We start from the raw sequence: 24,256 nt of genomic DNA, 5'->3' as shown, positions 1-24,256 counted from the left end.
TCAGTGGAAGAGAACGAGCACCCGATTGAAGAAGTTCGGCTTACAGTCGACCCCGCCGACAACCCTAACCTCCCAGTCCTGACCTTCCGAACATGGCTTCTCGGATCAATCTCCTGCGTAATGCTCGCTTTTGCCAACAAATTCTTCGGCTACAGAACGAATCAGCTTACCATTGGTCCAGTCTGCGTTCAAATCGTCTCGCTGCCCATTGGCAGATTCCTCGCGGCTTCTTTGCCGAAGAAGAACATCAAGGTTCCTTTCACCAAATGGACTTTCTCCCTCAATCCTGGGCCATTCAATATGAAGGAGCATTGTCTCATCACCATTTTTGCCAACTCTGGTGCCGGCGGCGTCTATTCTATACACATTGTCACCATTGTTAGGGCTTTCTATCGCAGAAATATCAATCCTGTTGTTGCCTTCTTGTTGTCACAAACCACTCAGGTCAGTCCTTGCTTGAATTTCAATTCATATTTGGTTTAGTAAATCCGTTAAGAATTGCATTTATTCTCCGTAGAAGATAAATTGCTCTGTTTTTTCTTATAAAATTTCTATATTAGCTAATGATTAATTTTGTCTTGTAAAACAGAAAGGTCTTTCTTTTAAGACATGTATATTTATGACCTAAGCTTGCTTCTTTGAAAGAGGGAAAGTAATTTATTTGAACATTTGATACTTGCAGGTGCTAGGTTATGGTTGGGCTGGAATTTTCAGAAAGTATCTGGTGGAATCTCCATATATGTGGTGGCCTGCAAATCTTGTTCAAGTTTCCCTCTTCAAGTAGTGAATCTTCATCATTAAGTTAATTCAATTTTCATAATCCTCTTGCTTTTATGCTAAAATAAATAATCAAATCTTTTTCTTTTGTTTTTTTAAGAACACTGCATCAAAAAGAGAAGAGAAGAAAGGGCAGCCTGACAAAATTTCAATTCTTCGTAGTAATCTTTGTATTCAGCTTTGCATACTATGCCATTCCCGGCTATCTCTTCCCAGCCATCTCCACAGTCTCTGTCCTCTGCTTGATATTTAAGGAGTCGATCACCATGCAACAAATTGGATCAGGGATGAAAGGGCTTGGCATTGGCTCCTTCGGTCTTGATTGGTCAACAGTTGCTGGTTTTCTTGGTAGCCCATTGGGAACACCTGCAAGTGCAATCTTTAACATAATGGTAGGCTACTTCATTGCCATCTATATAATGCTTCCATTTGCCTATTGGACCAACATATACAGGGCAAAGAATTTTCCAATGATCTCGTCCCATGTCTTCGACTCTTCTGCGCAACCGTACAACACGACACGAATTATTAATAGCAAGACTTTCACCTTGAATGTTGAAGAACAGGAGAGTTACAGCAAGATAAACATGAGTATTATGTTTGCTTTGACATATGGCTTAGGATTTGCAACCTTGACATCATCGGTCATGCATGTTGCTCTCCACAATGGAAAGTAAGTATAAAAGAAGAAGCACTACACCTTGGAGTTGATGATTATGAATGCTTTATAATAATGTTTATTCACTTTTTTTTTATTTGTTAGGGATATTTGGCAGTCATGGAGACAAGCCAGAGATTCCTCTAAGGAGAAGAAATTAGATGTTCATGCTAGATTGATGAAGAATTATGATGCTATACCTCAATGGTGGTTCCATGTTCTCTTGATTTTGATGATTCTACTCTCAATTTTCACTTGTGTGGGATTTGGTGGAGCTTTGCAACTTCCATGGTGGGGAATATTATTGGGTTGTGCTATGGCTTTCTTCTTCACATTACCTATTGGAGTCATTACAGCAACTACAAACCAGGTAAGTTCTTCACTAATATGTTAAACAATCAAATCTCCAGTTTTGAGTTGTAACTTGTGGTAACTTTATGTATTATTTAATAGTCACCAGGGCTCAATATCATCACAGAGTACATCATTGGTCTAATTCTACCTGGAAAGCCCCTAGCAAATGTGACATTCAAGACATATGGCTATATTAGCATGACTCAAGCACTCACATTTCTCAGTGATTTCAACCTTGGACACTATATGAAGATTCCCCCCAGATCTATGTTCATCTCACAGGTAATTCTTTTTCTATTTAGATAACTATCAACATAAGCATGACATCTTACAAGAGTTACAAAAGTACTAATATAATAAAAAATGGTAACTTCTCGTAATTTAGCCTCTTTAAGCAACAAGAAAATCATTTAATACTTTATATGCTTCAATCTCATGAACATGACACAGTTTTCATGTGCATTTTGATTGCATTTTACTACATTGAACTCTCTATGTATAACTACAGCTTTGTTTGGGACGGCTGTCTTATTGCTACTTAAAGCAGATTTCTATTTTTGTACTAAAAAGTTGTTTTAAGAAGTAGTTAGAAAGCTGTCCCAAAGAAGCATAATATTCAAGGACATAAATGATAAAAATATAAGGTGGTAAATAATCCCCTCATAACAGCAGCAAATTCATTACCGAAATTGTATTGAATTAATAGTAATTTACAATTTGTGATCCACATTATCTAACATCATCATGATTGTTTTTTTTTTAAATCTCAGTTGACAGGGACCGTGATCGCAGCGACGGTCAACTTTGGAACTGCATGGTTTCTTTTAGATTCAGTTGAGAACATATGTGACACTGATAAACTACCAGCTGACAGTCCATGGACATGCCCAGGGGACGATGTATTCTACAATGCATCCATCATATGGGGACTTGTTGGCCCTATGCGAATGTTCGGAAAACTCGGTCTCTACTCTGCTTTGAACTACTTCTTCCTTGCTGGATTCTTGCTACCCATTCCTTTCTGGTGGATTTCTAAGGTCTTCCCTAACTGCAAATGGCTCAAATACATCCATTTACCTCTCATTATTGGAGGTGCTGGTGGTATCCCTCCTGCACACACAGTGAACTATATCACCTGGGGTGCTGTTGGCATCTTCTTCAACTACTACATTTACAACAAATATAAGGAATGGTGGGCAAGGCACACCTACGTAATGTCGGCTGCCCTCGATGCCGGAGTCGCTTTCATGGGAGTTCTCATCTTCTTTGCCTTACAATACAATGATATTGGTGGAATTAGTTGGGTGGGAGGCGATGCAAGTGACTTCTGTCCCCTTGCAAATTGCCCTACAGCTCCTGGAGTGGTCGCCAAAGGATGCCCAGTGATAGCCTGAGATATGATTACTATGTTTCATTAAGCACTTACTAGTTGGTGATAAGCTTGCATGACTTGTTGTTCTAGTACTCCCAAGTCATTGTACATATAATCGTTCATTTTTTATTTTCTCTTTGTTTCCTGAAAACTTATATTCAAGCCAATGTTCTTTGTATGTTCTGTGGAATTTGTTATTTATAGCATTTGAAGTCTATGTGAATATATTCTACGTATGTATGGTCTCTATAGTTCCTCATTAGAGTCCAACATTCCTTAGCTATTTATGATCATGATATACAATATTTGGATGCCAGTTTATAATTATCGATGGCTTATGAAAGTCTATCAGAAAACTCCTCAGCTAGTAGCCCTCAATAGCTCTTTGCCCAGTTCAATAGTTCCTAACAATCTCTCTCGGTTTTGATAGTCGTTGTACCCCTTAGTAAACTGCAATTCAAAACCCTAATTCCTTATAGCGTTCCTTACATTACTCACTTGGCGCCCTCCTATGTTTCGATTGATCGCTTTCCTCTCGCTCTTTTCTCTTTTCTTGGTTTGATCAGTGACGAGACTCAGACGAGCGAGGGTCGAGATTCATCTACTCGTCTGAGTCTCGTCACTGACACCAATGAGTCTAGTTGCCGCCGAGTTCGCCATTTTAGTCTCATCATCATTGGAGTCCTGCAGCTCAAATTCTCCAGCAATCCGCATTATTTTGGTTAAACTCTGATTACTTTGCCAATTTTTTTTCCTTCTCATATTTGTTTGTTTGTCACCATTCAATCATCTTTTACCCGCTGTTTTGTTTCCCATTTTGAGAAGCTAATTACATTATGAAATTTAAAATAATGATAATAGAGAAATATTTAAATAAGTTCTAGTTCTGATATTCTTCTAGTCATCTGCTTAGCTTTGAATTGTTTTATTGCTGATGTGTTGGTTGAGATATACATCATTGTCTTATTTGATAAGAAATATGGATCTTTGATGAAGAAAAATATGGATATATGTGTATGAGAATGCCCTGGGTTAATATCTCCACATGTTGAAGAGTTTAATCCTACTTTTGCTTCTTAATTGTGATTTCAATGCATGCCACAATAATCAAGGAAATGAGTTATAATAGTCATTTAAAAATAATTAACAACTAATTCAGATCCTCGCCTCTCCCGCTCCCGAGACGTCTAGGTCTTGCTCTCCCATCTCTCCGGAGCTTCTCCTCGGCGACTCTTGGTGCTGCTGTAACTTCAGGAAAGCTCCTCTTTCCTTTCCTTTTGCAGGTTTTGTTTATTTTTGTTTGGTTTTTCGTCCTCTTCTGGCTGTTCACGATTAGAATGGCACTGAATCGTTTCTTGGATCCTGGTTTTTTGAATGATTCCAACGAATCGCATTCTTTCGTTGATGCTTTATCTGGTTCTTCCTCTGATATGTGTTTTCCTGAGCTCAAAATGTCATCCTTCCATGGATGGCCTTCTTTGTGGATCTTCGATGAAGAGATCCTTGTGGTTGTAGTTCCATTCTAGTTTTCGCTAATTGGTTTTATTCTATCCCGACGTCCTAGCTTGGACTCCATCCGTAGATTTTTTTTTCAACCTAAAGCTCAATGCCGATTTTTCGATTACTTTGCTAGACTCAACACATGTTCTGATTAAGCTAATGAATGACATATATTATATCAATGTTCTGCCACAGATCTTACTTAGTTTATAATTGTTATATAAAATTAACTAAATGGTCTCCTTCCATTGATATTGGTGTTAAATGTCATGTTATTCGTTTTTGGATTTCCTTCCCTAATATACGCCCTCATCTCTTCACTCCCTGAATCATTCACACTTTAGGATCGATTTTTGGTCATCCGCTAAAAGTTGACAATACCACATCTATGGGCTCTCGGTCTTCTCTTGCATGTGTGTTGGTTGAGCCTGACATCACTAAAACGTATGCGGACAAAGTGTGGATTGGTCCAAAAAAAGTTTGGTTACATCTAGCTAGTTGAAATGGAGGCTTTCCCTCCATTTTGTATTCACTGTAAATCTATTGGGCATGTGCGGGGGGGGGGGGGGGGGGGGGGGGGGGGGGGGGGGGTATAGTTCTTTTTATCTTATTAAGTCGGTCAAAATTAAAATTGGTGTTTTGCAAAATGTTGTTGCTGGTTGAAATTTTAATACTAGGGTTGCGACCTGGGAGATGGATATTGTATCAAGGTGATGGGGTTGCTTCTTGGTCGGGCCCCTCAATTGTTGTTGGTGATAATGTGTTGCTTGGGTGTGGGGAAGTCGATGTGGAGCTTCCTTTAGCTGTGAATGTTTCATCTGAACCAGTGTCTTTAGCCCCCTATTAGTCCTGTTGTTTTGGATACTAGTGTCAATGTTTTGAGTTTGGATTTGGATAATGTTGTTTCTTTTATTGCCAAGGATTTGGCGCTGGGTCTGGGTCTTACTGATGTTCTTGTCGGGGATGCTGCTGGTTCGTTGGCTTCTGTTTTAACCTTGGATGATCCCCTTTATGCTAGGAGGATGTGGTGCCTTTAGCTATTGATTGTACTAATATAGATAGTGTAGATGGTGTTAATGTTTCCATGAATGTCAATAATTATTGCATTAACCTTATAGCTAGTCCTACTTGTGCTGATGTTGTGGAGGTGTTAGGTGATAATTCGGTTTCTTTAGTTTCTAGGGGTGGTGAAGCTTCGGTTGAGCTGGGTAATGGGAGAATTGTGGTGCCTCTGGTTGATGTGCATATATCTATTATCTCCGGTGTTTATATGTTAGCTCACATTGCTAGGAATAATGTTGTGAGGCAAGGTGATTAGTTACATGATGACAATTCTTCTGCAAGAGGGGAGGAAATTATTGAGAATGATTTGGATGCTTGAGACAACTTTGACTAAAGCCTTCTTAAAATTGTGGATGTTGGTTATTTCAAAAGTAGTATTAAGCATAGAAAACGAAAATCCAAAAAGAAATGATTTTCCTTTTTGGAAGTTTGGTGGTTGTAGTTATTTTGGGTACTTTTGCTGTTGCTTTCTATTTACTACGATGGAATCGGGACAGGACAATGATGAAGCAGATTTCCTGCATGTACCTTAGATGGCCAGGGCTTGGTTGACAATCTCGGTGGTTCTTTCTCTTCAATTTTAATAGATTTGGAATTTTGAGGTCTTGTTGTCTTGAAATTTTGGTTGTTACTTTCCTTGCCTCCTTGGATGGCCAATGCTTAACAACTAAGTGACGATCTGAGTCCATTTGATTTTGGGGTGTATTTTTCTTTTTTTCAATGAGATTGTTTTTTGGCCCTGATGATTATTGTTTTTTTCTAGATGTAATCTTCTCTATGTGGCCATCTTGTGGTATTGTGGTGTATTGCTCTTCTTTTCTAATGGATTTTATTTTCCTTAAAAAAATAGTCATTTAAAAATATTTATCTTACACAACTCACCTTGGCATGTTGGTTGTGAGCTTAAACTTCCAACTAAGAGGTTTAGGGTTCGAGTCTTTGTGTATGCGTTGTGTGTGTGAATTTACCTTAAATGGCCTAAATGTCCAAAAAAAAAAAAAAAATCTTTATACTTTTATGAGACTTGATGTGAATTGAAGAGGTTCTAATAATTTATTATGAAAGATGTTTTTATTTAAAATTATTGTAAAAATAACTAAATCTTTAACACAAACATGAATCATATAAAACAAAAAAGAAAAACTTATATAATTTCATTTCAAATTAATTGGGCCATCACACCAAATAGGGCAAACTACAATGTTATCTCCATAAGCACCATCATTGATCAAGAAAGCTTATATAATATCATTACCCCCACAAAGTAGGGATAAAAAATCCCAAGCTATTAAAATAATAAGATCATCACACTTATTAGGATGATCATTAGTATACAACATGTGTTTGCCAATTGCACTTCATATAAGTAGTGCTTATATCTAATAACCAATTGTGCTTGGAATTCATCTAATAGCTTGCACTCACATTATCAACCTTGTAAGCTCTAGCCAAGGACTTCAATAACTCTTTCGAGTTGAAGAATACTTCTCCCGAGCATTATAACACAAGTGTTTATGCAATCGTTCTCATATCTATTCTTTTTTGAAGATATATACTTTAATTTAGGTTGCTATTTTTTGGAAGATGTCTACTTTTTTTTTTTTACTTTATGACGTGTTTGTCAATTTGAAATCCTAAATTTATGTTAGATATATTAAATAAACGATGTGCTAATTGAGAAAAAAAAATATATATTTTTAATATAAGTGATTTGAAACTTCATTTCTCAGTTAAAATGGGTATGAGTTGGATAAACAAACCCAAATGGAGTTGTGATTATGTTAAAGGTGTTGATAAATTTTAAAATTTGCAAGTTCGATTTAGAAGTCAACACAAAAAATCTTATGTCCATATAAATTATTCATCAATAGATACTTCGATTACATAAAAGATATCAAGACACATTTACTTTCCAAAGAATTTTTCTTGGATATGTTGTATGGAATCATCATAGAGAGGATATAGGCGCTTGCCACTTCTGAAGTTGAAGAAGTACCAATTCAAACCGACCAACCAAACACAAATGACATAGGACTATTAAGGGACACAATTGGCTCAAGCAAGACTAATATTAACATAGATGATGAACATAACAAAACATAAATCCACCAAATGACAATGTTATGAAATTTGGCAATTTGCTGCTAAAAGTAGGAGCATAATTATATCCTGGCTATAAATCATTCACAAAACTTCATCATGCAATTATTGTCTAAAGTGCTCACACTACTAAACATATATGAAACGAAGAAGATAACGAAAACAATTGATTTTGGATATACAAAGACAGATACCTAACCATATAATTATTATCTATTCTAGAAAGATATATCGGATTAAGATATTTGCCATATGTGATTCTTCTAGGTGTATTGGTACATGAGGAAAGAAAGTCTGAATGAAGTTTGGTAACTTCGTCAAATATTTCTTATTGATTCATAAATTTAAAAGATTATTCAAAAATCTACTGAAGAGATGAGTTGACATGCTAAGTAGAGAAATACATATGGGTTGTTGTGACATCTAGTAAATAGAGAAGCTTGAAAATCCTTCGACTCTAAATACCCTAAATTCTCTTCTTATTGGAGCATAAAAGGAAGATCTACATGTCTTTGTTAAGCCCAAAATACAAAATCTTTATGGTTATAGAGAGAAAAAAATTCTCATATATGGGTTATCATCATTGGCTTCCCTATAATCATTTATTTTGTCGCCAAAAACAATTTTTTATAACATAGAGGAGGTCCACAAAGCACCTCAAAGAAACACTGCTGTTATATCTTACAATAATTACATGGTGTACATTTTCTTATAAATGAATTCAAAACTTTTAAAAGAGGACAATGAATTGTTGACTAAACAATAAGGTTTTCCACAATTTTGGAAGAAGAAATTTTTTTTGTGTTGCCTTATTAGGAGTATAATTTACTACCACCTTAAATTCAAAGATAATATGCAAGCACGATAGGAATTGGTTGGTCTTAGAATCAAGAGTGAATTACATTTATAAATTTTTTATATTTTGCTTATGTTCCTCATCTGATAAAATTATGCATATTGTTGTGAAGAAATTACAATTTTTGAAGTCAATTTATTCTAAGTTTATCAATCCAAATGAGTTGCAATATTGTAAGATGAAAAGCATCATCTAATATTTCAAGGTGTATCAAATCTTGGTTTGGGTAATTATTGATGTGAAGGATTTCTTTTATTGTTTCTTTAGAACTGTATTTCGTCATTTTTAATGCATTATCTAAATATAGAATATTCCAACGGAGCTTCTTGTCACTATCAAATTCTAACCTTTTTCCGACAACATTTTTAGTGGCACAAAAAAACCTTAATTAAATAAAAAACCAATTTCATTAAGTAAAAAGAACAAGTTACATGTGTAAAAAGAAAAAAAAAGAGCAAAATTGTGAGAGAGCTACACAGGCAGCAAGAGAGACATCACCAGAATGGTGTAAAAACACATGTAAAGCCAAAAAACAGAGGAAGGGCAAAAAAATTAACGGCTCAGCTTTAGTAGATTGCCTCCGATAGACCGAAAAAGAAGTCCCTTCTCATCAGGAAAGATTCCACGATTTCACCTGCATGCATAAAAATTATAATGAATACAAAAGCCCCTCAAACTTACATAGGTGATAGACTATTATCAATTTTAGAAGAACTGCATTGAGTAGAGAAGCAATATATATGAAGTAATACCAAAAAAAAAAATGAAGAATGAACGAAGGCTGTTTACCCTGCTGATAAGGAGCTCGTTAGACCGATACGAGGGTGAAGCATGTCGCTGTCCAACCCCAATTTGCATAAATAACCAGGAGTACCAGGTGTTCGATGTTTTGTATCTGTAGTTTTCATAAGCCACAATTATATCAAATGCTTTGCCTGCATGCTATTGTAGTTGCTGGAGCAAGAAGATGGGGTTATAGTACGTTTGTCTCACTATACTACAGCACAGAGTTATACCAACATAATTATGCAAGCCTTTTTCACGTCATATCATAGAAGGTTTATTGGCCACTGTTTGATGAGGATACTGGCATAATATTATTACTACCTTGACATCAACTATAACAAACACAAACTGCATTGACATCACATTAATTAAAAATATTACTAGGAGCACGTTATAAAGTTATAAAAGTATAATAACTTTAACGTTTCTTTATCAAAATGTGCGTGTGGGCTTGGAGTTTTTATAACCCCTAATCTGCACATATTTCAAATCTTCCTCGTTCAAACCAGCATAATCCCTGTAAGAGCGAATCATCGTTGCTTCTCTATTCAACGGCGGAGCCACACAGGGTCCCGTGGGGGCACGTGCCCCCTCCGCAAAAAAATAAAATAAAAAAATGATATGCCTTGGTGTATTTGAGCGGTTCAACATATTTTTGCCCTAATATTTCGGCTATTCCCATTTATTCCTTCGTCTGTTCCGCACGGAGAAGGGGAGAAGGAAGTTCGTTCGCGGTTCGGCTCCGGCTCCAGCGCGACTGGGCGACGGCGACGCAGCAGTTTCTCCAAAAGTTCGTCCAGCCGGCAGCGGGCAGCCAGCAAGGCAGCAATCGTCGCATTTGCTCGCATATTCTCTCAGTATCTCCGACTCTCCCATCTTCAGTTTTCCGATTGAAGGCAGGCTGCAGCCCTGAACTCCTGAAGGTAAGTAACAATCAAAATCTCTTAAGATTTCATTTTATTTTGTTGTGTATGAGTGTATCCTTTCATTTGATGTAATATGTTTGAAGCCATAGTTGATTCCTTAATTACGATAGTCTTTTAATTTTTGAAGAATTTCTCTTAACTTTTTTGAAGAATTTGTCTGTTTGAAGCCTTAGTTGATTCTTAAGTTTTTTGTTGAATTTGTCTGAATCTCTCCGACTCTTCTATTTTTTTCCATGAAAATCTAACAGAGTAGTCAAGCTGAAATTGGCGAGTAAAAGAGGAGAAAACAAGTCAGTTGTTCTCTAGGCATTTAGATTTAGTGATAAATGACTTTGAAGTTCTTGATAACAAAGTTATTTATTATATCTGTTACGAATAAATTATTGATTATAATGTGTTCTAATTCATTAAGTTTTTTGTGTCCCTGTTTTTTTTTTTTTTTTTTTAGATTGACTTTTATCATTTGACACTTGAGTTATATATATTTTAGGTAGTTTAATTTTGCTCAAAGATTATGGAGAAGTATTTTAAGAAGGTCTCGCCAATAGAAGATTCAAGAAAGAATGATGATGAAAAAAATAAAAAAGGAAATCGAACATCCGGTGAAACGTCAAACAACGAGCCAACAAATCTAGAGAACCTTCAATCAGTTCCTGGTTTACGTATACCTATTTATGAATATAGTTTTAATATTCGTGATCAAATTTGAAGAACATATTTGCAAAAAGGACCATGTTAGTCTTGTAATCATGACTTCCTTAAAAGTAAGTTTGGGGTTCTCATTATGAGTCACTAATTAGATTAATTACAATGTTCTCCTTAGTTGTTGATGTGCTTGAAATAGCTTTGGATGATGGCATAAGTTCTGAACAAAGAAGAGAAGCATTTGCATTATTAGATTCAATTCAATCTTTTGACTTCACTTTTTGTTTACACTAAATAAAAGACATTCTTGGAATCACTTCTGAACTATCAGATGCTTTACAAAGGAAAGATCAGGACATCATGAATGCCATGTCGTTAGTTCAAATATCAAAAATCAGATTACAAGACATGAAAGATAATAAGTGGGATGACTTCATATCAAAAGTATCTTTATTTTGTGTTGAACACAAAATAATAACTCCGAATTTAAATGATAAATGGGTTGCCCGTGGACGATCACGACGTGGACTACAAGAAATGACAAATTTGCATTATTACCGAGTCGATATATTCTACACAGTACTTGATATGCAATTACAATAGTTGAATAATCGTTTCACTATAGTCAATACTGAATTACTTTTGTGTATTGCTTGTTTAAATCCATCAAATTCGTTTAGTGCATTTAACAAAGAAAAGTTAATTGTTATGGCAAACTTATATCGAAGTGATTTCAGTCCTTCTGATTTGATGATTCTTGATAATTAGCTAGAAACTTACATTATGGATTTGCAGCTTGATGTAAAATTTTCATTATTAAAAGATATCTGAAGTCTTGTTGAAAAAATGGTTCATAGTAGGAAGGATATACTATATCCCATTGTTTTTAGGCTTTTGAAGTTGGCATTAATACTACCCGTTGCAACAGCATGAGTTGAAAGAGCATTTTCTGCGATGACAATCATAAAAAATCGGCTATGCAATCGAATTGGAGATCAATGGATGAACGATACATTAATCGCTTATATTGAAAAATAAATTTTAGATTGCATTCACAATGATGTTATTATTTAGTTATTTCAAAATATGAAGAACATAAAGTATAAATTGTAAGTGTATGTCATTTTATATTTAGTAAATAAAATAATTTTAAAACTGTCTATGCCGATCCTAAGCCTAGATGAAAAAAGTTAAAGAAAAATTTTAATAAAATAATTTAATCCCCTCAACATATTTTCAGGCTTCTCCGTGACTCTGATTGACGTTTAATACCGGATTTAGAAAATCCAAAAGATCGGTACGGGATTGAGGAGAAGAAGCGCACTAAAAGAGAGATAGTTGTTACAGATGGTGAAGAAGCTTCGGGATACCTTCAAACCGCTGGTTCACGCAAAGAACACTGCAACGACGAGAACATGGTGACAAGGAATCACAATCCATAGACAGGCCTAACGCTGTGGCAAAACCATAAGAAAAACATAAGAGCATAAAATTATAGAAATATATAAATACCCGTTTTCTGACACGATCAGCTTTTTTATGCTCACTCTCTATTTAGTATTTACAGTAACAATAAATCATTAGTTTTTTAAATATTTCTTCAACTTAATCTTATTTATTTAATGATTAATTTAAAAAATATATAGCCTAAATATAAATTACTTATGAGGAATAATATTCATATCAATTTATATTATAGAAAAGTATTATTAATTTCAATTAACATAATATTTCAGTCTCAAAATTAAGTTATAATATTAACAACTTCAAGTTATTTAAATAACATGCAATTTATGTTTGAGAAGAAAAACTAATATATATGTATAATTAAATACAAAGATTAATATGTTTAAACATATTAATGCATATAAAATATTTTCTTTTACTAATTTACAAATTATTAACATTTATGAATATTATTTTATTAAATTAACAAGTCAATTGTTATAAAAATTTACAATAAAATGAATAACAAAATTGTTCATAAATTAACATTATAATTATTTCTTATTATTAAGTAAAATAACTATCTAACTAATATTTATGAATTATTTCTTAATCAATAATAAGTAAATTAGCCTATGCTACTTTTAATTTCAATAGCTTAATTAAATTTGTTTAAAAATTGATAGTTAATAATTTTCAAATTTTAATAATTCATAGTTGCAAATAAATAAAACATTTAACAACTTATTAAATAAGATTTCATAGCATTAGAGAACCACAATTAGCAACTAAACACCACTTGAGCCATAAAACTACAGAAGTTGTCAATCGAGTAGAAATTATTGCGTGTAAAGTCCAAACACAGCTACAACAACAACAACAACATCAAGCCTTTATCCCACTACGTGGGGTCGGCTACATGAATCCTTTTTCTCCATTGTGTCCTATTAAAAGTCAAATTCTCAACTTTATGCTAAGCGCACAAAATCGTAGCCAAAGCGCAAATAAAGTGCATTCAAGCACAGTAAAAAAGTGCAATAAAAAATCAGTCAAAGTGTAACTAAAGTGCAAGACGTATCTCTACATCCGATCTCCGCACCTCATATTCCGTAAAGTACACTTGACAACCCCCTCTAATTGGAGTATGGAATAATTTCTCCCAACAGAGCTCTTCAATATGCCTCGCCATCAACAAATGCAGACAGGTATGGACTATGGAGTCTTGACTAACAGAATCAGAAGCAGCAGCCATGTCTGATAAGAAATTCTTGCCTTTCCATACAAGTGTTCCTATCCAATCATATGCTATGTAAAGCCACCATCATATGCTATGCTATGTAGAAAACAAGGATGACAGTGTTATAAATGGTGGTCAGTTGGAGATGAATTGTTGCTTGATTTGTCCCTTGCTGCATTTTGAAGTGGAAAATAGGTTTTTCGGTTGAAGAAGACATTATAAAGGAATGATTAGAACTTCAAATCTACCACACAGAACATCATATAGCACTCAAAACATATCAGGACTTTATTCAAAAAAGGAAAGAAAAATAAGAAGAAGAAGAGGAAAAAGAAGCATAAGAGTTCGATGAACAAATGGATGACAAATGAATCTATGAAATAATAAACGGGGAATTAAATTCATATCAAAATTTTGGGAAACGAACAGAAGCTTAGTTCAGATTGTTATTAATATTTTAAATTATATTAATTAAGTTAATCAATAATAACTTAGAGGTGTCTAGGGTTTGCCTTTCGTCATTGTTGTTCGGCTTCGTTGCTTCGCAGGTGTAGAGATTGCAGGCGTCGCTTCTTCCACACCTTCTTGGCTGTTGGATTACGCTCCTTCGACGACTTTCCCTTCCTGTCGGATCGGAAAGTCTGATATTTTCATCTGAAGCAACAACGGGAGCAGCCATGCTTCTTCCACAAGAAGGCATGGACATGGAAGATTCATGGAAAGATGGCAAACAGTAACTCCATCAACACCTTTCTAAAAAAGATAAGTATTAATCATTGATATTGGATAAAAGCCACAACACCAAGAAATATTGGTACAACAACACAAGCAGCCATGCTTCTTCCACAAGAAGGCTATCCACTACAAATATACATCTACAAAAGTCATAAAAGAATGATTAGAACTTCACAGCTACCACACTGCTCATTATATTGCACCTAAAACATGAAAGGATTTTATAACAAAAAGGAAAGATAAAGAAGGAGAAGAAGAAAAAGAGTCGATGAACAAGTGGATGACAACTAAATCCATGAAATAAGATAGATCAATTACATTCATATCACAAAATCTATGCATTTACATATCTAACATCAAAAGAAATCTCTGTATGAATGCAGATGTGCATGTAATATTTTTTTTGGGTGAAACTAACTTTTACCAACTTCAACTACACCAAACAACCGAGATGTAAATATTTGGTAACAATATTTATTTTATGCTTAATTCAACAGGAAATTCCTATAAAAGGGGTTGATGGATCACCTGATCATTTTCATATAAACCCTATTTCAACTATATTATGGTAAAGTGAAATTTTTACCACACATAGCACATTTATATTGGGAAGCAATATGTTAGGAAATACTTGGAATTAAAACATGCTCATCAAGCATCACCAAACCCTATAAAAATAATAGCAAATCCATGAAGTAGAGAATAATGGATCACTGTACCATGGGTTTTAACCCAATTGCAACCACAATAAACATGAGAAATGCTTACCACACCGCATCAAAGAAAGCATGATGAAGAAGAATATGATAAAAATGAGTATGTTATTCTCACTTATTTTATGATTTAAACTAAAACAATTTCATAAATATTTTCCAAATTCAAGAAATCATGATGAAGAAGATACAACAACAACAACAACAACAACATCAAGCCTTTATCCCACTACGTGGGGTCGACTACATGAATCCTTTTTCTCCATTGTGTCCTATTAAAAGTCAAATTCTCGTATAAATCTAATAAAGAAAGGTCATTCCTAATATTTTCTAACCAAATCATGATGAAGAAGATGATGAAACAAAATGATCCTTATGAAGAATTCTCTTCATGAATATAGAAGAAAAAGTTACTTCATCATACAAGCATATAAGAAACTATGCAGAATGGATACCATCAGGACGTAATTGTAACGAGTATAATTTTATGATGTAAAGCCACTCATCCACTTGAGGAAAAGAAAATGAAATAAAAATTGAAACACTAAAGGGAATGAATCCAAAATTGTCTTTGTCCATTCGTTTGAATTAGGAGAAACTGAGTGAAAAAGTAATTTTCATTTTTTGAACAAAACCAAATATTTAGCAAACTTCAAAATTTAAGAAAATATGATAAAGACAAATATGTCCATGTTATATATATATATTGTCAAACTAACTTTTATCAACTTCAATTACACCAAACAACCGAGATGTAAATATTAGTTAACAATATTTATTTTATGCTTAATTCCTCCAAACAAAGCAAAGAGAAAATGAAGGCATTCGCAAAAGGAGAGGACAAGTAGAACGGAACAAGAATAAGAAGAATCAAATGCTAGTGGAGTCCAACAAATAAGGCGAGCAGAAAATCTTTGCCTGCTACATTGCACATTGTGCAGCACAAAGTACCTGAAAAACTACACTCCTAGAAGGAAGAAAGAATGAGAAACCAATAAAAATACAGGGTATCAGATGATATTGAGAGTCAAAAAATAGTACAAGTGCAGCAGCTATCTACAAACAGCCATACATGAATCCACTAGGTAATGGCTGCTGCGGTTGCCTGAGAAGCAGGCAACCTTTAGACCATCCAAACATGCTACATCATTACATACCATAGGAAACATAGAGAAATTCTATTGCAACCATATGCAACTGATGGCAAAATTATGAGTCACTATTATCTCCCTCACAAATTCTTACTGGAAAGAGACATCCCACCTTCTGTCCGGCCCCACTTCCCCACCACCGCCCGCTGAAGCCAAGACCCCAAGCCGCCGGTCCCCATAGAACCTCCACCCGCCGGCCAACCAAAATCAAACCTTGGAATTTGATTTTCAAATTCAATTAGGCTTTCATTACTTTCCTAATTCGTTCCTTTGTTATTTAGGAAGTTTCATATTTGAAATTCAATTTGAAATATGAATTTTAAATCCCTATTTAAATGACAAAACCCAATTTGGAAACTCTTCATATCTAATCAAATTTGAATTTAATTCAGAATTTGATTTAATTATTTATTCAATCACATGGGCCCCACTCACATTGAATTTAGACACAAAAATAAATCCCCATAGGGCCGGCCCCTCTCTCCACTTTGCCACCTAAGCAACATTTAATTCCCCCCTAAATCCCTCTAGTAACCGCCAGCCCCATTACTCCCTTAATTGGGTTGATTTGAATTTCAAATTAGCCCTTCCCCTTTAATGAAAATCTGAAATTAAATTTCAGATTTTCCCTCTCATCTCCTTTCCCCAAGCTACTTGATTCACCAAAAGAAACCCTTACCCTAGCCACCCCCTCACCCTCCCAAGTCATCTCCCATCATCCCCTCCCTTTCTCCTCACCAATCTCAAGTGTGCTCTTCCCCAACCGTCGCCACCACTTGATGAGGACGATCCGGAAGTCCACCATGGTTTCTTATTTGATGATCAAGGACGAACCAACATCCTTGAATCTCCTTTCTTTGAAGTGAACCTAGACGTGGATTCGTCTGTGGAGGATTACTTACATCGCATCTTGTTCACATCACCACTATGCATGGCCGATCCGGATGTCCACCATGGTTTCTTATTTGATGATCAAGGACGAACCAACATCCTTGAATCTCCTTTCTTTGAGGTGAACCTAGACGTGGATTCTTCCGTGAAGGATTACTTACATCGCATCCTGTTTACACTAGTACCTTCCATCGAGGAGCACATTCTTCCCGGACGTTCGATGCTCACTAGTCATCCCGTGGATTCCCCGCCGCCGACTACTTCCCCAACGAACTATACTTTGGGCACCATTTGTCTCTTAGTGGCATTGCTCGGAATCTTCCTCCGTTAAAGCCCCACCGTCAAGAACATGATTGAGGGACCCAAGGTGAAGAGTTCTATTTGTTAGTCGTGGATTATTGTTTTTGCCATAACATTACTCTCTCTATTTTTATGTTGTTAATTAGATAGCATCCCATTAATCTAGTTGTAACTACATGCTTTGCATAGTCTCTAATTGATAATTCTGAAAACCTAACTTGGGTAATCACTAAATCTATAACTAGCAAAGTTTTAATGATCATGTATTAAAATCCCCAAGCAATTCTTGTTCCTTTGCATGGTTTCACATCAATTTCATTCGTGTTACTTTGGCAGAAGCATATTTTCCAACTTCAAGCAACCAAATGATTCTTGTAAAGACTTCTTTGTATGAAGGCAGATGCAAATGCTACTTCATTTGACATGCAGATGCAAAACATATAAGAAACTATGCAAAATTGATACCATCAGGACGTAATTGCAATGTGCAAATAGACAGATAAATAGCACTTAATTTCTATATAAATTTTACATAATTATCAAATAATTCTCCTTCTTAACAAGTTAAAACGTTGAACTGCTGATACTTTAATAACAATTTAAGTTTTTTAAAAAAATTTAAATGTTCACAACGAAAGAAAGAGTCAAATTGAGGATCAGGAAAACTCAGCCATGGAAAATAATTATTTTATTATAACCACCCATCCGTCCTCTTGGGTACAAGACCAAAATATAAGATAAAATAGCTGCATCATTTTAAATGCCTTTCAAGCCATCCTTGACACCTCATCTTTTGATAGACTGAGAATAAGAGTTGGTCAACAACGCTCCATCCAGAGACAATCAATAACAACGTTAATATGAGTTAGAACATGTCTCATCACCCAAAGCCTCACCATTATGACGGGTAGACATGAATTATGCCAAAAGCATGTCAAATATTAACCATACACAAATAAAACTGTGATCTGCCTTTAAGTTCGGTGTCATATTGCACAGTACCTCATGAAAAGGACGAACAGATACCGAGCCCATGAACTTTACCTAAAGTTGGACAAAGAGTCCTCTCCTAATTCCAACACAATATACTTATATCCCATGGCCCCCTAATTCCAACACAATATATTTTGGTGAGACCTACAATGCTTTATGGTGCCGAATGTTGGCCATTAAAAGAGAAGCATAATACTAAATTAAGTGTTGCAGAGATGAGGATGCTTAGGTGCATGAGTGGCTTGACCCTTAGAGATAGGATACCAAATGAGCATATACGTGAAAAGGTTGGAGTAGCTCCAGTGGAAGATAAGATTAGAGAGAGTCGCCTTAGATGGTTTGGTCACATTAAACAGAGGCCTTCCGATGACCCAATTAGAAAAGTTGAGGTATTAGATTTGAGTTATGTTAAGAAAGGTAGATGTAGACCTAAAAAACCTTGGTTAGAAAATATTAGAAATGATCTTTCTCTATTAGATTTAAATGAGAATTTGACTTTTAACCGGACACAATGACGAAAAAGGATTCATGTAGCCGACCCCACGTAGTGGGACAAAGGCTTGATGTTGTTGTTGTTGTATACTTATTCCGTGAGCCTCCTAAGTCCTACATATTATGCATATCCCGTATTTTACAAAATAAGGTCATGAAAAAAAATTTCCTTATATAGAGATAGGCATTTTGGATCCTTTCAAATTACCGTGGTTAATGAACAATGTTTCAAGAGAAAGAGAGAAAAACCAACTTATCTGCTAAAATCCATGGTAGAGAAACAGAAGAAGCTTTTGCTCCATCCGCTCAATTTAAACTATAAAAAAGAAAAGTAAACTGGCAGCATCAATTTTCTGGGGATTTCAGGCAGCACTCCTTGATGGAAAAACAAGTCAAATTGCGGACAAAGAAAACTTGGACATGGAAGATTCAATGAAAAATGGCAAACAGTAACTCCATCCACACCTTTCTAAAAAGATAAGTATTAATCATTGATATTGGATAAACGGCACAACACCAAGAAAAATTGGAACAACAACACAAGCAGCCATGCTTCTTCCACAAGAAGGCTATCCACTACAAACAAACATCTACAAAAGTCATAAAAGAGATACAACTTCACAGCTACCACACCGCTCATTATAGTGCGCCCAAAACATAGGACTTTATAACAAAAAGGAAATAAAAAGAAGAAGAGTCGATGAACAAGTGGATGACAACTAAATCCAGGTAATAAGATAGCTCAATTACATTCATTTCACAAAATTTATGTATTTACATATCTAATATCAAAAAATTTAGAAAGCAAAAAGAAACTTTCTTCAACTTGTTATGCATGAATTACTCTGGTGATGGCACTTATATGGCCTGAAAAGTTCCCGGCCAATCAGAAATGCCACATTATTGCTCTAAATAATCTAGAGATATTACAAACTCTAAATCATCATCTCTGCCCACAAAGATTATCTCCTCATAAACCCAAAAAAAAAAGAAGCAAAACCCTACAATATGTTTTAAATATGGCATTAGTCTGGTGACAATCACATAATAAAGCCTACCTAACTCTGTTTCACGGTGAAGATGGGGATAGTAAGAGGATTTTCAAATATAGCTTTCTCAAAAAAAACTTGCCACTTCATGCAATTTTCTAGTCACCCGACTAAGGTCTTTCCACCCTCCGTCACCTGCCTATTATTGGTCCTGCCGACCAAACAAATAAGTCAATAAGGATTCTTCCAATTCACACCATGTAATGCACTCTATATGACGTATATTTGCTTCATCAAGCCAAGGCCTTCCCCTCAAGCAAGGGCTTCATCTCTAATTGACTGTAAACAATTGGATTCATTCAAACTAGGCCAAGCACCATGGGTTTTACCCTTTTTTAGGGGTTTTCACATAAAAAATTTGGTGTTCATTATAAACACTATACTATCTCTTTTATCTCATTGTGTGCTAGATCTTTGTACAAAGCTAAGGCATTAAACTTTATATTTCTCTATCATCGTGAATATTTCAGGATGCAACATTAGTAAATAAATAAATCATTTAACATTCAAGTTATTAAATACGGTGATCGCATTTTTTGCCTGCTTTCAAAGGACTTTGCAGAAAACCTTCACAAGAAGGATTTCAGTAATTTAGCTTTACTGTTGCCAAACGCAGGAAAACAAAAAAGTATACTATTTACCCCCATGTATACAAATTATAATGAAGACAAAGGCCCTCAAACTTACATAGTTGATAGACTATTATCTATTTCAGAAGAACAGCAGCTCTTATCAAGAGAGACAAGGGGACTATTATCCACTTTACAAGCATAGTAGCTCTTATCCTCACACATCTTATACTATTCACCCACTTTTTGGAATGTTTGAGATTTACAACTCATTGTCCCATCCAAGTTGCCAATATCAAGTATTTTTAGTTGAAATTCACTTCAAACATCAATCAGGTAAAAAAAAGTAGTTGAAAGATACAAGAAAAGAAAAAAGGATAAAAACCCATGCTCTTTTAAAACAATGAGAATAAGAATATTCGCAATAGGTACCCAAAACTTCACCTACTAAACAAACAAAGCGCTCATCATTGGGGATTCGAAATGGACAGTTAAACAAAAAACTTACTGAATAACTCAAAAAGTCATGTTGGCTCACACAACAATACCTTCCCGTACAAATATATATCTGCAACTGCCTGATAAGGAATGTAAATGGAAATTCATAGAAAATCAAGCATATTGCAGTGCACATGGAGCCTAGAAATGACAACAAAGTGGAAATTTGAAATATTAATAGAACTAAAACAAAAATAGACTTGTCCATTAATTAGATTGACAAGATAATTGAGTAGAAAAGCAATATCTTTTATTTTTTAGCTTGAAGGAATATCAAAGAATAAACCAAACTTAATATTCTACACACTTCAATTTTAGGTATAAAATTATAAAGAGAAATACACACGCTCTTATTTACCTAGTCAAACCAATTCCTTATCAACACCACCTAAAACAAACATTCAAGATGTAACTATTAGGTAAATAATATTTCATTTCCTCTTAATTCTTCCAACCAAATCATAGCCAAAAGAGAGGCATTCCCAAAAGGGAAAAGATAACATAAAGAACAAAGAAAGAATAAGAAGGAAAATGAAAAAAGAAAAGTGGATATACTTTACATATTATATAGCACATTATAAAGTACACAACCCAAAATGACTACATTTCAAAAAGGAAAGAAGAATTAGGGACTGATACACGAAAAACACATATGATTGTGGATGTCACGAAATAAGAAACATGCAGAAATATTCTACTAATAGCTACGCAGGAATCCCCATGGTAATTGCAGCTGTGTGGTTGCCAGAGAAGCTCCCGACCATCCATAGCACATTATAAAGTACACAACCCAAAATGACTACATTTCAAAAAGGAAAGAAGAATTAGGGACTGATACACGAAAAAAAGAGGGCACATATGATTGTGGATGTCACAGAATAAGAAACATGCAGAAATATTCTACTAATAGCTACGCAGGAATCCCCATGGTAATTGCAGCTGTGCGGTTGCCAGAGAAGCTCCCGACCATCCAAGCACACCACATCATTACCATAAAAAATATAGAGATATTCGATAGCATCCTTGAGCAATCTATAGGTAATTCTAAATCATCATCATCATCCTCACCAATTCTTACTCAATAGATACAATATCACATTATTTAATGTACTGAATGGCACAAATCTTGATAAACGGGTCCTCCTAAGTCCTAACTCTAATGTATGATGGAGATGAGACAAAATTGCAATGCATTCAACAATATTTTATTATTCATCATATCCTAATAAAATTTGCATCATTGAATCCATATATGGTCAGAACTTGAGATAAAAGGCATACACGTACAGAAACACAATGCCGTTTGAAAATATTTGTTGGGAGCTTGAATACTCAGGAGTAGCAAATAAACTTTGGATCTACAGATTATTATGCTTGAATACTGAATGTAGTAGCAACTGCATATGTTTAGAAGCTCTAGGTCATCTTTCAGTTGTCATACGATCAACATAAGAAACAAAGTTTTACCAAGGCAGCCAAGTTATATGATTAGCATCCACAATCAACCTGGATCTTAATCATAATATAAGCATACATTTAGTACCTTATTCATTTTCACTGTAAAGCATGGTTTAAAATTTCACAATATGAGGCTCGCCTTGAGGCCCGCCTTTGCGCAATTCCAGTAAAACACGCCTCGAGTTTTTTTCATGAGGCTTGCGCCTTAACTTGGTTGAGGCCCGCCTCGCCTCACTGGCATGTGGCTTACGCCTCATGCAATCTTTTGATTTTGAGGCTTACGCCTCAAAATGCCTTGAGGCTTACGCCTCAAAATACCTTGAGGCTTACGCCTCGCCTCACGAATGAAAAACGCCTCAATACCTGAATAAACAATTTTAAACATTGCTGTAAAGTTGAAGCAAATGACAGAATTTTTATCTATAGCTCTGAAAAACATTTGCCCTCAAAGATAGAGATTTAAAAGATACTTTTACAAGAAAAATATAAAATAAAGAAAATGGGCCCTTCAGTTTCACCATAATACCTCACAATTCATGTCATGTTTCTCAAGAAGAATTAGGGACTTATACACGAAAAACAAGAGAGCTCATATGATTGCAGATGTCACAAAACAAGAAACGTGCTGAAACATTCTACTAATAGCCATGCAGGAATCCCCATGGTAATTGAAGATGTGCGGTTGTCGGAGAAGCTCCAGACCATCCAAACACAACACATCATTACCAAAGATAATATAGATATATTTGATACCAGCCTTGAGCAATCTATAGCTAAAATCTACTAATAGCCATACAGGAATCCCCATGGTAATTGCAGATGTGCGGATGTCGCAGAAGCTCCAGACCAACCAAACACAACACATCATTATTATGCTTGAATACTTAAAGTAGTAGCAAATGCAAATGTTTAGAAGCTCTAGGTCATCTTTCAGTTATCATACCATCACCATAAGAAACAAAGTTTTACCAAGGCAGCTAAGTTATATGATTAACATCCACCATCAACCTGGATCTTAATAAGTCAATACTGAATTTTATCATCGGGATGCGACCCGCAACAACATAAGAGGGGCTGAGGGATCACCTCATCATCATGTTCAGATAAACACAACTTCAATTATAATGATAAAGAGAAATTGTCAACATTTTTTAGCTTCAAGCGATATTGGGCTAGATTCGACAGTTTGAGCAGCTCGATCTGACTATAAGCATGCCATATTCAGATAAACACTGCACATTGTATAGCTCCCAAAAACACAAAATGACAATGATCAGAAGGAAAGAAACTGATTAAGGAAAAAAAAAAAGCAAATAAAAAGTAACTCAATTGATAACAGGATCCATGAACAAATACGAGTAGAGTAGGCTTCTTCATATCATAGTACATGAATCCCCCTAATGATCACAGATGTGGTTCCTTGAAGTTTCAGGCCATTCTGAAATGCAACATAAACATCATAGAAAATATATAAAAGTACTACTTGGTAGTCCTACTCAAACAATGACTGGCCTAAAAATCATCATCATTGCCCACAAATATTCTTTAACCATAAACAGAAAAACAACAACTTGCAACCTTCTGAAATGTTTATAGCACTAGTCTTGGTATCTCTCATGTCAGCAAGCCCAATTAGATGCGTTTCACGATGAAAAAGAGAAAATAAAAATAGAACTTTATCAGTCACT

The 24,256-nt window shown here is 35.1% G+C and overlaps 1 protein-coding gene and 1 long non-coding RNA gene across 2 annotated transcripts; both read left to right on the top strand.

The window, feature by feature from the left end:
• Positions 1-3,397, top strand: LOC110101089 (oligopeptide transporter 5). The gene is made up of 6 exons (XM_028699696.1): positions 1-444; positions 683-780; positions 878-1,450; positions 1,541-1,805; positions 1,889-2,071; positions 2,560-3,397. Exons 1-6 carry the CDS (start codon positions 121-123, stop codon positions 3,181-3,183), a joined length of 2,067 nt encoding a protein of 688 aa, XP_028555529.1. The 5' UTR covers positions 1-120; the 3' UTR covers positions 3,184-3,397.
• A 6,681-nt stretch (positions 3,398-10,078) lies between these two features.
• On the top strand, positions 10,079-11,295 carry LOC114580877. Its single transcript, XR_003702512.1, has 2 exons — positions 10,079-10,388; positions 10,882-11,295. It is a non-coding gene; the product is annotated as an uncharacterized LOC114580877 (long non-coding RNA).
• Positions 11,296-24,256: the final 12,961 nt, after the last annotated feature.

Source organism: Dendrobium catenatum, unplaced genomic scaffold (assembly GCF_001605985.2).
Source record: "Dendrobium catenatum unplaced genomic scaffold, ASM160598v2 fragScaff_scaffold_1369, whole genome shotgun sequence".
Lineage (NCBI taxonomy): Eukaryota > Viridiplantae > Streptophyta > Magnoliopsida > Asparagales > Orchidaceae > Dendrobium > Dendrobium catenatum.
This window is presented reverse-complemented; position numbering and strand designations above follow the sequence as displayed.